The sequence below is a fragment of the Mobula birostris genome, chromosome 1 (assembly GCF_030028105.1).
Source record: "Mobula birostris isolate sMobBir1 chromosome 1, sMobBir1.hap1, whole genome shotgun sequence".
In the NCBI taxonomy this organism is placed as follows: Eukaryota; Metazoa; Chordata; class Chondrichthyes; order Myliobatiformes; family Myliobatidae; genus Mobula; species Mobula birostris.
In genome coordinates, this window is record NC_092370.1 from 224,589,876 (window position 1) to 224,604,964 (window position 15,089).

General features: G+C 47.1%; 1 protein-coding gene across 1 annotated transcript in view; it reads right to left on the bottom strand.

Annotated features, from left to right (window-relative positions):
• Positions 1 to 15,089, bottom strand: part of LOC140194032 (cytosolic carboxypeptidase 3-like) — a 73,231-nt gene that overhangs the window by 31,633 nt on the left and 26,509 nt on the right. The window contains exons 7-10 of the mRNA XM_072251372.1: positions 14,208 to 14,334; positions 10,146 to 10,246; positions 2,197 to 2,324; positions 350 to 431 (exon numbers count right to left, since the gene is read on the bottom strand). Of these exons, the coding sequence (XP_072107473.1) occupies positions 350 to 431; positions 2,197 to 2,324; positions 10,146 to 10,246; positions 14,208 to 14,334 (438 nt within the window). The remainder of the gene's footprint in view (positions 1 to 349; positions 432 to 2,196; positions 2,325 to 10,145; positions 10,247 to 14,207; positions 14,335 to 15,089) is intronic.

Sequence of the window (15,089 nt, forward strand, 5' to 3'; positions counted from 1 at the left end):
TACATTGCAAGGGGCCATGATGAGGTAGGCTGGGAGATCAAGAGTTCATATTTAAGCATATAAGAGGTCTGTTCAAGAGTCTGATAACAGCAGGGTAGTCACTGATGTGAAATCTGTGGTACATGGTTTCAAGCTTTTGTACCTTCTGCATAATGTGTCTGTTCTGCCCAATGTGCCTGTGATGCTAATACAAGTTTTTCATTGCATTTGCGCATATCTGTCAAAGTCAATGGAAGTTTATGATCCAAGTAAATATACCACATATACTACATTGTGATCAATTTTTGTGTACTTGTGCTTATGAAAACAAACATGACTTTAAAATGAGAGAATTTCTTTTCTGTACAACCTTTCTGGGGAATTTAGCACATTCCTTGCCAACTGATTTCCAAGGTGGCTCATCAGATTCGGAGCTGTTCGATCCTGTGGTGCTGAAATGAAAGAGAAAAGATATTGACCATATCACCTACAGAAACAAGAATGAGAACAGCGCCAGGGACCCAGGCATACTGTATATCACAACTTGGATCAGTACTGAGGGACATCTGTACTGTCTTACCAAGCAGAGACATTCTTTAAGGTACAGGGAGATGTTTATACTGACCAAGGAGTCTAAGACGAGGGCTCACGGAGTACTGGTTAGCTCAATCAATTTAAGCACCAGCAATCACCGATCGAGGTTCAATTTTTGTCCGTACAGAGTCCCTGTGACCATGTGGACTTCCTTCAAGTGCTCCAGCTTCTTCCCACACTCCAAAGACGTACAGGTTAGGGTGAGTGAGTTGTGGGCGTGCAACGTTGGCGCTGGAAGCATGGTAACACTTGCGAGATGCACCCAACTTAATCCTTGCAAATTTAATTTGATGCAAATACATTTAACTCTATGTTCTGATGTACATATGACAAATAAAACTAATATTTAACACAAGAGATTCTTTGGATGCTGGGATCTAGAGTAACACATAAAATACTGAAGGCTAGGCAGCACCTATGGAAAGGAATTGAATTGACCTTTGGGCTGAGACCCCTCATCAAGACAAATCTTTGAATAAGGGCTAGGCAGTTTCGGGAAATTCCTTCAGTCAGATTTGGAGATCCTTTGGAATTCTCTGTCCCAGTGGGATGTGGAGATTTGGTCACTAAGATTATTCAGAACAGCAGATTCAGATTTACTTATAACATGTGCAGTACTCTACAGAAGTCCTGGGCACATAAGTATAGTTAGTGTCCCTAAGACTTTTGCATGATACTATATTAGACAACGTGGAGTGGTGAGCTAGCTTGTAAATCTGGAGGGAACCAAGGATGTTGGGAATGGCGAGGGTGGAGTGTCACAGAAGGAGTGTGTGACAAGTGGCAGAGGAGGAGGGCCAAGGACGAGGGGGGTGGTGGTGTGGGTGCAGACACACCCAACCCTGAGACCCCATGCAATGTCATTTGATTCCAAACAATTGTTTTGCTAATCACTACGGAATGTCTCTCTGGTGCTTCCTGCCCTCCCTTCCCCTTTTCCCAACCATGATTCCCCTCCCCCTCCCTTCCTCTTTTCCCAACCACAAGTCTCTTCTCCCTCCCCCTCCCTTCCCCTTTTCCCAACCACAATCCCCCTCTGCCTGTCCCCTTCCCACTCCTAGTTCACAATAGAGACTCATATCAGAATCGGGTTTATGGTCACTCACATGTCATGGAATTTGCTTTTGTTTTGTTGTGGGGGTACAGTGCAATATATCAAATTACTGCAGTACTGTGCAAAAATCTTAGGCACCCTAGCTATATGTAAGCTAAGTCTTCTGCACAGTACTGTACACGGAAACATACAGTGAAATGCGTCATTTGCACCAACAACCAACACAACCTAATCACAAAGAGAGAACCTGCAGATGCTGGAAATCTAAGCGACACACACATGCAAAATTCTGGAGGAACTCAGCAGACCAGGCAGCATCTAAGGAAAAAAGTACAGTTGACATTTCGGGCCATGACCATTCCTCCCCTTTCCTTCTGAGCCACAGCTGGACAGTAACATTCCCTTGCAGTTCTTCAAGTCAATCTCCTGGCTAATGACCATAAGCCGTCTTAACCACCCTACCAACATGTGCAGCATTTTTAAGGGATCTGTGGAGTTGGACCCCCAGGTTTCAGCTACTCCTCCAAATATCCAATTATTTATTAGCATGTCAATGAAGAAATCCAAACCTGGACTCAATGCAGGACAAGATGTCACTGAGTGATGCATCAGAGTCGTAAGCTGCACCAGGAATTCCCATTTTGGCTGCAATATCTTCCTTCATCTGGTTCTTCAGCTGGTTAATGCATTGTGTGTACTGGATCAGGAAAGACAACATCAATTAATTCTCAGCGGGGATACAAGAGAAACTGTAGATGCTGGAAGTCTGGAGCAACGCACAATGTTGGAGGAAATCAGCATTCATTCATTCATTCTTTAGTCATTTGTTTTCTATTTATCTATCTATACATTTATCTATCCAGAATCTATCTGTTTATTCATTGTAACTGCTATGTCTTGCTATGTACTACTGTCATAAAACAACAAATTCCATGACACATGTCAGTGATAGTAAACCTGATTCTGATTCTGATTTGGGTCAGGTAGCATCTGTGGAGGAAAATGAACAGCCACCTATCACCCACCATCTCCCCCCCCCCCCCACCACCACCACCACCCTTTTTTTTTTACTGACTTCTGCCCTCTTTCTTTCCAGTCCAGATGAAGGGTCTCATCCTGAAACAGCAAAGGTCCATTTCCTCCACAGGAGCTCCCTAATCCACTAAGTTCCTATTTTGTGTGTTGCAATCCATTAATTCTCCTCACTAAATGAGGATACAATAGGGTTTATCCACGGAGCAAAATGAGTAATAATGAAACAGCAACACATATCAAAGTTGCTGGTGAACGCAGCAGGCCAGGCAGCATCTCTAGGAAGAGGTGCAGTCGACGTTTCAGGCCGAGACCCTTCGTCAGGACTAACTGAAGGAAGAGTGAGTAAGGGATTTGAAAGTTGGAGGGGGAGGGGGAGATCCAAAATGATAGGAGAAGACAGGAGGGGGAGGGATGGAGCCAAGAGCTGGACAGGTGATTGGCAAAAGGGGATACGAGAGGATCATGGGACAGGACGTCCGGGAAGAAAGACGGGGGGGGGGGGGGACCCAGAGGATGGGCAAGGGGTATATTCAGAGGGACAGAGGGAGAAAAAGGAGAGTGAGAGAAAGAATGTGTGCATAAAAATAAGTAACAGATGGGGTACGAGGGGGAGGTGGGGCCTTAGCGGAAGTTAGAGAAGTCAATGTTCATGCCATCAGGTTGGAGGCTACCCAGACGGAATATAAGGTGTTGTTCCTCCAACCTGAGTGTGGCTTCATCTTTACAGTAGAGGAGGCCGTGGATAGACATGTCAGAATGGGAATGGGATGTGGAATTAAAATGTGTGGCCACTGGGAGATCCTGCTTTCTCTGGCGGACAGAGCGTAGATGTTCAGCAAAGCGGTCTCCCAGTCTGCGTCGGGTCTCGCCAATATATAAAAGGCCACATCGGGAGCACCGGACGCAGTATATCACCCCAGTCGACTCACAGGTGAAGTGTTGCCTCACCTGGAAGGACTGTTTGGGGCCCTGAATGGTGGTAAGGGAGGAAGTGTAAGGGCATGTGTAGCACTTGTTCCGCTTACACGGATAAGTGCCAGGAGGGAGATCAGTGGGGAGGGATGGAGGGGACGAATGGACAAGGGAGTTGCGTAGGGAGCGATCCCGGCGGAATGCAGAGGGGGGGGGAGGGAAAGATGTGCTTAGTGGTGGGATCCCATTGGAGGTGGCGGAGGTTACGGAGAATAATATTTTGGACCCGAAGGCTGGTGGGGTGGTAGGTGAGGACCAAAGGAACCCTATTCCTAGTGGGGTGGCGGGAGGATGGAGTGAGAGCAGATGTACGTGAAATGGGGGAGATGCGTTTAAGAGCAGAGTTGATAGTGGAGGAAGGGAAGCCCCTTTCTTTAAAAAATGAAGACATCTCCCTCGTCCTAGAATGAAAAGCCTCATCCTGAGAGCAGATGCGGCGGAGACGGAGGAATGGGGAGAAGGGGATGGTGTTTTTGCAAGAGACAGGGTGAGAAGAGGAATAGTCCAGATAGCTGTGAGAGTCAGTAGGCTTATAGTAGACACCAGTAAATAAGCTGTCTCCAGAGACAGAGACAGAAAGATCTAGAAAGGGGAGGGAGGTGTTGGAAATGAACCAGGTAAACTTGAGGGTAGGGTGAAAGTTGGAGGCAAAGTTAATAAAGTCAACGAGTTCTGCATGCGTGCAGGAAGCAGCGCCAATGCAGTCGTCGATGTAGCGAAGGAAAAGTGGGGGACAGATACCAGAATAGGCACGGAACATAGATTGTTCCACAAAGCCAACAAAAAGGCAGGCATAGCTAGGACCCATACGGGTGCCCATAGCTACACCTTTAGTTTGGAGGAAGTGGGAGGAGCCAAAGGAGAAATTATTAAGAGTAAGGACTAATTCCGCTAGACGGAGCAGAGTGGTGGTAGAGAGGAACTGATTAGGTCTGGAATCCAAAAAGAAGCGTAGAGCTTTGAGACCTTCCTGGTGGGGGATGGAAGTATATAGGGACTGGACATCCATGGTGAAAATAAAGCGGTGAGGGCCAGGGAACTTAAAATCATCGAAAAGTTGAAGAGCGTGAGAACTGCGACGCCAGCCTTGAACTCCAGGCCGGGTCTTTATGTGCTGCTGTTGTGACTCCCGTCTCCCCTTCCCCCACTACCACTCCGCAGCCCCGTCTTCCTCAGATCCCACTGTCAGCTCCTGGGCCCTTGGAGGCTCCATCTTCCTCTCACCCCAACCCTCTCCTCTCTATTGATACACCCAGCCTCCCCCCTCCCCCCTCTGATCCCAGCTCTCATCCGTGCCGGGTCTTTACCATCCCCTCCGACCTTCAACTGTCGGAGGCAGAACGCTCTGTTCTCAGTAAGGGCCTCACCTTTGTCCCCCTTCGCCCACACCTCAGCGAGTTCCGTGTTCGCCACGATGCGGAACTTTTCTTCCGCCGTCTTCGTCTCCGAGCCTACTTCTTCGGCAAGGACTCTTCCACCCCCACCGATGACCCCTTCTCCCGTCTTCAACCCTCCTCTTATTCATGGACACCCCGCTCTGGTCTTCTGCCTGCTCTGGATCTCTTTATCGCTAATTGCCGACGGGACATCAACCGTCTCGACTTCACCGCACCTTGTCCCCATTCCAACCTCACTCCTTCGGAACGCTCTGCTCTCCACACCCTCCGCACTAATCCTAACCTTATTATTAAACCCGCCGATAAGGGGGGTGCTGTTGTAGTCTGGCGTACTGACCTCTACCTTGCCGAGGCACAGTGACAACTCGCGGATACCTCCTCTTATTTACCCCTCGATCGTGACCCCACTAAGGAGCACCAGGCCATTGTCTCCCACGCCATCACCGACTTTATCCGCTCAGGGGATCTCCCATCCACTGCTACCAACCTTATAGTTCCCACACCCCGCACTTCCCGTTTCTACCTCCTACCCAAGATCCACAAACCTGCCTGTCCTGGCCGACCTATTGTCTCAGCTTGCTCCTGCCCCACCGAACTCATTTCTGCATACCTCGACACGGTTTTATCACCCCTTGTTCAATCCCTTCCGACCTATGTTCGTGACACTTCTCACGCTCTTAAACTTCTCGATGATTTTAAGTTCCCTGGCCCTCACCGCTTTATTTTCACCATGGATGTCCAGTCCCTATATACTTCCATCACCCACCAGGAAGGTCTCAAAGCTCTACGCTTCTTTTTGGATTCCAGACCTCATCAGTTCCTCTCTACCACCACTCTGCTCCGTCTAGCGGAATTAGTCCTTACTCTTAATAATTTCTCCTTTGGCTCCTCCCACTTCCTCCAAACTAAAGGTGTAGCTATGGGCACCCGTATGGGTCCTAGCTATGCCTGCCTTTTTGTTGGCTTTGTGGAACAATCTATGTTCCGTGCCTATTCTGGTATCGGTCCCCCACTTTTCCTTCGCTACATCGACGACTGCATTGGCGCTGCTTCCTGCACGCATGCAGAACTCGCTGACTTTATTAACTTTGCCTCCAACTTTCACCCTGCCCTCAAGTTTACCTGGTCCATTTCTGACACCTCCCTCCCCTTTCTAGATCTTTCTGTCTCTGTCTCTGGAGACAGCTTATCCACTGATGTCTACTATAAGCCTACTGACTCTCACAGCTATCTGGACTATTCCTCTTCTCACCCTGTCTCTTGCAAAAACGCCATTCCCTTCTCGCCATTCGTCCGTCTCCGCCGCATCTGCTCTCAGGATGAGGCTTTTCATTCTAGGACGAGGGAGATGTCTTCATTTTTTAAAGAAAGGGGCTTCCCTTCCTCCACTATCAACTCTGCTCTTAAACGCATCTCCCCCATTTCACGTATATCTGCTCTCACTCCATCCTCCCGCCACCCCACTAGGAATAGGGTTCCCCTGGTCCTCACCTACCACCCCACCAGCCTCCGGGTCCAACATATTATTCTCCGTAACTTCTGCCAGCTCCAACGGGATCCCACCACTAAGCACATCTTTCCCTCCCCGCCTCTCTCTGCATTCCGCAGGGATCGCTCCCTACACAACTCCCTTGTCCATTCGTCCCCCCCATCCCTCCCCACTGATCTCCCTCCTGGCACTTATCCGTGTAAGCGGAACAAGTGCTACACATGCCCTTACACTTCCTCCCTTACCACCATTCAGGGCCCCAAACAGTCCTTCCAGGTGAGGCAACACTTCACCTGTGAGTCGGCTGGGGTGATATACTGCGTCCGGTGCTCCCGATGTGGCCTTTTATATATTGGCGAGACCTGACGCAGACTGGGAGACCGCTTTGCTGAACATCTACGCTCTGTCCGCCAGAGAAAGCAGGATCTCCCAGTGGCCACACATTTTAATTCCACATCCCATTCCCATTCTGACATGTCTATCCACGGCCTCCTCTACTGTAAAGATGAAGCCACACTCAGGTTGGAGGAATAACACCTTATATTCCGTCTGGATAGCCTCCAACCTGATGGCATGAACATCGACTTCTGTAACTTCCACTAGGCCCCACCTCCCCCTCGTATCCCATCTGTTACTTATTTTTATGCGCACATTCTTTCTCTCACTCTCCTTTTTCTCCCTCTGTCCCTCTGAATATACCCCTTGCCCATCCTCTGGGTCCCCCCCCCCCTTGACTTTCTTCCCGGACCTCCTGTCCCATGATCCTATCATATCTCCTTTTGCCAATCACCTGTCCAGCTCTTGGCTCCATCCCTCCCCCTCCTGTCTTCTCCTATCATTTTGGATCTCCCCCTCCCCCTCCAACTTTCAAATCCCTTACTCACTCTTCCTTCAGTTAGTCCTGACGAAGAGTCTCGGCATGAAACGTCAACTGCACCTCTTCCTAGAGATGCTGCCTGGCCTGCTGCGTTCACCAGCAACTTTGATGTGTGTTGCTTGAATTTCCAGCATCTGCAGAATTCCTGTTGTTTGCGTTTAAATAATGAAACAGCAATTCATTTACCCCTCCCCAATATCTGCAGCAAGGAACTAAGTTAGGTGGTTAGGTGAACCTTTTGGTGAAGGTCCGATTCCATTGTGGTAAATGAGTATCTTTGAGGCTCGTCTGTGTTGGAAGAAAGGTTGAGAGATGTGCAATTAAATTTATGTTGGAGTAATAATCTACCAAATAAGCTTGGATAGAATTTGAGGGAGTGTGCAGTGGGGTGAATAGCATTGTTGAATAGCATGTTACAAAAAGTGACACAAGGCAGAAATTGGTTAATTTGTTTATTTTTGACACGTGCTGAGGTATGGTGAAAAACTTCGCATGTCATCCATACAGATCATTTGATCACATCAGTGCATTGAGATAGTACAAGGGAAAACAATCATCAGAATCTGAATCAGGTTTATTATCACTGGCATGTGTTGTAAAATTTGTTAATTTAGTAGCAGCAGTTCAATGCATTACATAGTATAGAAAAAAAGTAAAAATAAGTAGATCAATTACTGTATATGTATATTGAATAGATTAAAATCATGCAAAAAGCAAATAATATATATTAAAAAAATAAGGCAGTGTTCACAGGTTCAATGTCCATTTAGGAATCACGTGGCAGAGCTGTTCCTGAATCGCTGAGTGTGTGCCTTCAGGCTTCTGTGCCTCCTACCTGATGGTAACAGTGAGAAAAGGGCATGCCCTGGGTGCTGGAGATCCTTAATAATGGATGCTGCCTTTCTGAGACACCGCTCCTTGAAGATGTCCTGGGTACTTCGTAGGCTGAATTTACAACCCTCTGCAGCTGCTTTTGGTCCTGAGCAATAGCCCCCCCCATACCAGACAGTGATGTAGCCTGTCAGAGTACATGTATAGAAGTTTTTGAGTATATTTGTTGACATACCAAATCTCTTCAAACTCCTAATGAAGTATAGTCACTGGCTGGTCTTCTTTATAGCTGCATTGATATGTTGGGACCAGGTTAGATCCTCAGAGATCTTGACACCCAGGAACTTGAAGCTGCTCACTCTCTCTATTTCTGATCCCTCTATGAAGATTAGTATGTGTTTCTTCGTCTTACCCTTCTTGAAGTCCACAATCAGCTCTTTCGTCTTACTGACGTTGAGTGCCAGGTTGTTGCTGTGACACCATTCCACTCGTTGGCATATCTCACTCCTGTACACCCTCTCGTCACCACCTGAGATTCTACCAACAATGATTGTATCGTCAGCAAATTTATATATGGTACTTGAGCTATGCCTAGCCACACAGTCGTGTGTATACAGAGAGTAGAGCAGTGGGCTAAGCACACACCCCTGAGGTGCGCCAGTGTTGATCGCCAGCGAGGAGGAGATATTATCACCAATCTGCACAAATTCTGGTCTTCCAGTTAGGAAGTTGAGGATCCAATTGCAGAGGGAGGTGCAGAGGCCCAGGTTCTCAGTCAGGGTTGTGGGAATGATGGTGTTAAATGCTGAGCTATAGTTGATGAACGGCATCCTGACACAGGTGTTTGTGTTGTCCAGGTGGTCTAAAGCCGTGTGGAGAGCCACTCAGATTGCATCTGCTGTTGACTTATTATGGCGATAGGAAAATTGCATTGGGCCAAATAAGAGTGCAGGATAAACTGTTACAGTAACAGAGAAAGTGCAGTAAAGCACAATGCCCCAATAGGGTAGACTGTGAGGTTGTGCCCATATTACTGTACTAGGGAAAAACATTGTAATTTGTTGCAGAATTATTGGAATAGGAAGCTAAATGGATGATAAAAACAGGATAGGTCCACATTGTGTCATTCCATGTTTGAGGAACAGGAAGGTACAAACTGCACCAAATTCCATGGCTTCTTCCAAAAATTAGCTGGTCAATAAGCTCCCCAGCATGGATTGTAGCTGAGGGGTTGTTTCAATTTCAAAGGTCACATTTCAAAGTAAATTTATTATCTAAGTACATGTATGTCACCACATATAGTACTATCTGGAGATATGTTTTCTTGCAGGCATTTGTAGTAACACAATAGAATCAATGAAAAACTACACACAACAATGGACAAACAACCAATGTGCAAAAGAAAACAGTGCAATTATAAAAACAAGTAATAAATAAATAAATAGATAAATGCCAAAACTGAGTTTTAGAGTTTTTGCAAGTGAGCCCGTAGGTTGTGGACTCAGTTTAGTGTTAAGGTGAGTGAAGTTATCCATGTTGGTTCAGGACACTGATGGTTGAAGGATAATAACTGATCCTGAACCTGGTGGTGTGGGACCTGAGGCTCCTGTACCTCCTTCCTGATGTCAGTGGTGAGAGGAGAGCATGGCCTGGATGATGGATGCTGCTCTTTGTAAATGAGCTCAGTGGTAGGGGAGGGCCTTTCCTGTGATGGATTGGATATGCTACTTTATAGGTTTTTCCATAGTGTCAGAGACAGATGCTGGGAAGGCGAGGGTGCAGGGGCTGAGGGGATAATGTGCTGAGGTTACAGTCGGTTGAGATATAGACTTACTGAATAGCCAGGCAAGCTGGAGAAGCCTGCCTTGTGCTCACCTTAGATATTAACGTATGTGAGGCAGCAAACTGTAAAGTTACCTTTGATTGGTCGGGATCGCAGTAGTCCAGCAGAGTGTCACAAAAGTGGAAGCCCATCTCCTCCAGATCTTTCACATTGAAGTGAATATTCCTTTTGTTCCCTGCAATTGAGCAATCAGGATGAAGACTAGTCAAAGGGAAAAAAACCTCAAACAGCCTATGATTCCCATCCCACCATCCAAGGAGACCATCAAGTCAAGTCACTTTTTATTGTCATTTCAGCCATAACTGCTGGTACAGTACACAGTAAAAACGAGACGATGTTTTTCAGGACCATGGTCCTACATGAACAATACAAAAACTACGCTGAACTACGTAAAACAACACAAAACTACACTAGACTACAGACCTACCGAGGACTGCTTAAAGTGCACAAAACAGTGCAGGCATTACAATAAATAATAAACAAGACAATAGGCACAGCAGAGGGCAGTAGGTTGGTGTCAGTCCAGGCTCTGGGTATTGAGGAGTCTGATGGCTTGGGGGAAGAAACTGTTACATAGTCTGGTCATGAGAGCCCGAATGCTTCGGTGCCTTTTGCCAGATGGCAGGGGGGAGAAGAGTTTGTATGAGGGGTGCGTGGGGTCATTCATAATGCTGTTTACTTTGCGGGTGCAGCGTGTGGTGTAAATGTCTGTAATGGCGGGAAGAGAGACCCTGATGATCTTCTCAACTGACCTCACTATCCGCTGCAGGGTCTTGCGATCCGAGATGGTGCAATTTCTGAACCAGGCAGTGATGCAGCTGCTCAGGATGCTCTCAATACACCTCTGTAGAATGTGGTGAGGATGGGGGGCGGGTGGGAGATGGACTTTTCTCAGCCTTCACAGAAAGCAGAGATGCTGCTGGGCTTTCTTTGCTATGGAGCTGGTGTTGAGGGACCAGGTGAGATTCTCCACCAGGTGAACACCAAGAAATTTGGTGCTCTTAACGATCTTTACGGAGCGCTCCATGTCCTCCTGAAGTCAACGACCATCTCTTTTGTTTTGTTCACATTCAGAGACAGGTTGTTGGCTCTGCACCAGTCCGTTAGCCGCTGCATCTCCTCTCTGTATGCTGACTCATCGTTCTTGCTGATGAGACCCACCACGGTCGTGTCATCGGCAAACTTGATGATGTGGTTCGAGCTGTGTGTTGCAGCACAGTCGTGGGTCAGCAGAGTGAACAGCAGTGGACTGAGCACACAGCCCTGGAGGGCCCCCGTGCTCAGTGTGATGGTGTTGGAGGTGTTGCTTCCAACCTGGACTGACTGAGGTCTCCCAGTCAGGAAGTCTAGGATCCAGTTGCAGAGGGAGGTGTTCAGGCCCAGTAGGCTCAGCTTTCCAATCAGTTTCTGAGGAATGATTGTGTTGAATACTGAACTGAAATCTATGAACAGCATTCGAACGTACTTGTCTTTTTTTGTCCAGGTGGGTTAGGGCCAGGTGGAGGGTGATGGCAATGGCGTCATCTGTTGAACGGTTGGGACGGTACACGAACTGCAGGAGGTCCAGTGAGGGGGGCAGCAGGGTCTTGATGTGCCTCATGACGAGCCTCTCGAAACACTTCATGATGTTGGATGTGAGTGCAACGGGACGGTAGTCGTTGAGGCAGGACACTGAAGACTTCTTCGGCACGGGGACAATGGTGGCAGCTTTGAAGCACGTAGGAACAACAACGCTGCTCAGGGAGATGTTGAAGATGTCAGTGAGAATCTCAGCTAGTTGGTCTGCACATCCTCTAAGCATTCTGCCAGGAATACTGTCTGGTCCAGCAGCCTTCCGAGGGTTGACCCTGAACAGGGTTCTCCTCACATCAGCCACGGTAAGACACAGCACCTGGTCATTTGGAGGAGGGGTGGTCTTCCTCACTGCCACGCCATTTTCCGCCTCAAAATGAGCATAGAAGTTATTCAACACATCTGGGAGGGAGGCATCACCAGCAGAGGCAGGTGGTGTTGTCTTGTAGTTGGTGATGTCCTGAATGCCCTTCCACATGCGCCGTGTGTCGCCGCTGTCCTGCAGGTTACCCTAGCAACACTAACCCACATTCATGAATCTCCAAGAATCCTTTGATCTCTGTCCACCGCAGGCACAGTCCTCCCCGCCATCATGGGCATTGTCAAAAGGCAGCGCCATAAGTAGGCAGCATCCATCATCAAAGACCTTCACCATCCTGGACATGTCCTCTTCTCATGACTACCATCAGGGAGGAGGTTCGGGAGCCTGAAGACCCACACTCAGTGTTTTAGGAACAGCTTCTTCTCCACTGCCATCAGATTTCTGAAAGGTCCATGTACACCAGCTTATTCTTCATCTTTTGCACTATTTACTCATTTTTGTAACTTAGAGTAATTTTTATACCGTGCTGCTGCAAAACAACAAATGGAGCAGCATGATAGAACGTGGAACATAGAACATAGAACATGTAACATGGTAGATAGAAAATGGAACATGGAACCGTACAGCACAGTACAGGCCCTTCAGTCAACAATGTTGTGATAACTGTTTAACCTATTCTAGGATCAATCTAACCCTTCCCTTCCCCAATGTAGTGTAACAGTTAGTGTAATGCTATTACAGTGCCAGTGATCTGATTCAGTTCTGCTGCTGCCTGGAAGCAACTGTGTGGGTTTATTCTGGGTGCTCCAGTTTCTTCCCATATTCCAAAAATGTACGGATTGGTAGGTTAATTGGCCAAATGGGTATAATTTGCCAGCGTGAGCTGACTGGGCCTGTTACTGTGCTGTATTCCTAAATAAAATTAAATAAGATTTTATGACATAGATTCTGTAGGTGCTGGAAATCCAGAGCAATGCGCACAAAATGCTGAAGGAACTCGGCAGGTCAGGCAGCAGCTTCTATCAGTTCCTTGGTTAGTTGCCATGTGAGGATGGTGGTGTGATGGTGGGACAGATCCACCAAGTGATCACCAATTCCAACAGAAATCTCGGACCCAGATACCCTACCAGGTCAACTTCCTGCATGGTCCACCAGCTGAATCCCCCGTGGACAAACTTGGGCAGTTTTCTCCGGAGCGGCAGAGGCTGAGGAGTTTATAAAATGATGAGAGGCATAGATAGAGAGCCAGTGTCTTTTCCCCAGGGTCAAAATGTCTAGCATCAGAGGGCATTGATTTAAGGTGAAAGAGGCAAAAAGGTGTTGTGCAGGAAATTTTTGTTTTACACAGAGAGTGGTGGGTGCTGGGGCAGTGGTGAAAGCAGCGAGATGTATACAAAAGGATAAAGTGCTTTCCCGACATATATGACAAATAAGTTCTTGGGCTTCCAGCCTGGTCTAGGTATTGACTTTAACCGACGTTTCAATGACAAACTCTGCCATTTTCATCAGGGCTGATGCCTGGGCATGTCTAGTGTGATGGGACCTCCTCTTCATTGGTAAGACCCGACATTTGGGGGGGGGGGTCACTTTGTCGAGCACCTGCACTGCATCTGCAACAAGCAGAATTTCCTGACGGCCAACCATTTTAATTCCAAGCCTCATTCCTATTCCGATGTGTTGGTCCATGGCTTGCTCGTTTTCCATGATGAGGCCTCTCTCAGAAGCAACATCCCATATCAGGAGCAACACCTCATATTCCGTCTGGACAGCCTTCAATCTTAAGGCATGAATATTGATTTCTCTAACTTCCGGTAATTTCCCCTCTCCCCCTTCTGCCATTCCCACTCTGGCTCCCGTCTTACCTCTTCTCCCATCACCTGCCAATCTCCTCCTCCTGGTGTCCCCTCTCCTCCTTTTTCTCTCATGGTCCACTCTCTCCTCCTATTAGATTATCAGCCACTTACCAGGCTTCACCTGTCACTTTCTATCTTGTATTCCTTCCCGTCTTCTCGCCTTCTCATCCTGGCTTCTTGCCCCTTCATTTCCGGCCCTGATGAAGGATCTCAGCCTGAAACTTTGACTATCCCATAGAAGCTGCCTGACCTGCTGAGTTCCTCTGACATTTAGTATGTGTACTTTCTGATTGGTCACCTTGATTAAAGCACTTGATTGGCCACCCTGATTAAAGCGTTTCTGAATGGCCAGTCTGATTGAAGTATTTGATTGGCCACTCTGCACTCACCCAAGGTGGAGCCACAGAAGGTGGCCTCGAGTGTGTAACTGTTAGCCACACCCATCCTCCATGCCATCACGCGGCCTGTCCCTTCCTTCTCCCGCTTCATGTGGAACTTACAGCTCGGGAAGGAGAACTGTGGGGAGAATAATTTTTAAAAATGGGATTAATGTCAGCTTTAATTTGTTCAAAGTCTCATGAGATTTGGTATGTCACCAAATACAACAAATTTCATATCAGCGATATTAAACCTGATTCTGATATTGATTCAGTTTCTGCAAATTTCTACAGATGCATGGTGGAGAACATTCTCAAAGTCAAAATCAAAGTATATTTATTATCAAAGTATGTACATGTCTCCATTTACAACCTTGAGATTCATTTTCTTGTGAGCATTCACAATAGAACAAAGAAATACAATAGAATCAATGAAAAAACACGAAGTGACAAATAATATGCAAACCAATGAACATGAGAAGACAAACTGCTCAATTACAAACATAATAATTCATAAATAATACACTGAACATAAGTTGTAGAGTACTTGAAGTGAGTCCATAGGTTGTAGAATCAATTCATTGTTGACATGAACAAAGTTATCCATGTCAGCTGAGGAGTCTGATGGTTGATGGGTAATAACCTGGTGGTGTGGCACTTCAAACTCTTCTACCTCCTTCCCAATGGCAGAGCATGGCCTGGATTTTGGAGGTCTTTGATGATGGGTGTTGCTTTTTCGTGGCAGCACTCCTTGTAGATGTGCTCAGTGGTGTGGAGGGCTTTTCCTGTGATGGACTGGGCTGTATCCACTACTTTTTGTAGGCTTTTCCATTCCTGGGCATTGATGCTTCCATACCAGGCTGTGATGCAACCAGTTAGGATACTCTCCACTTT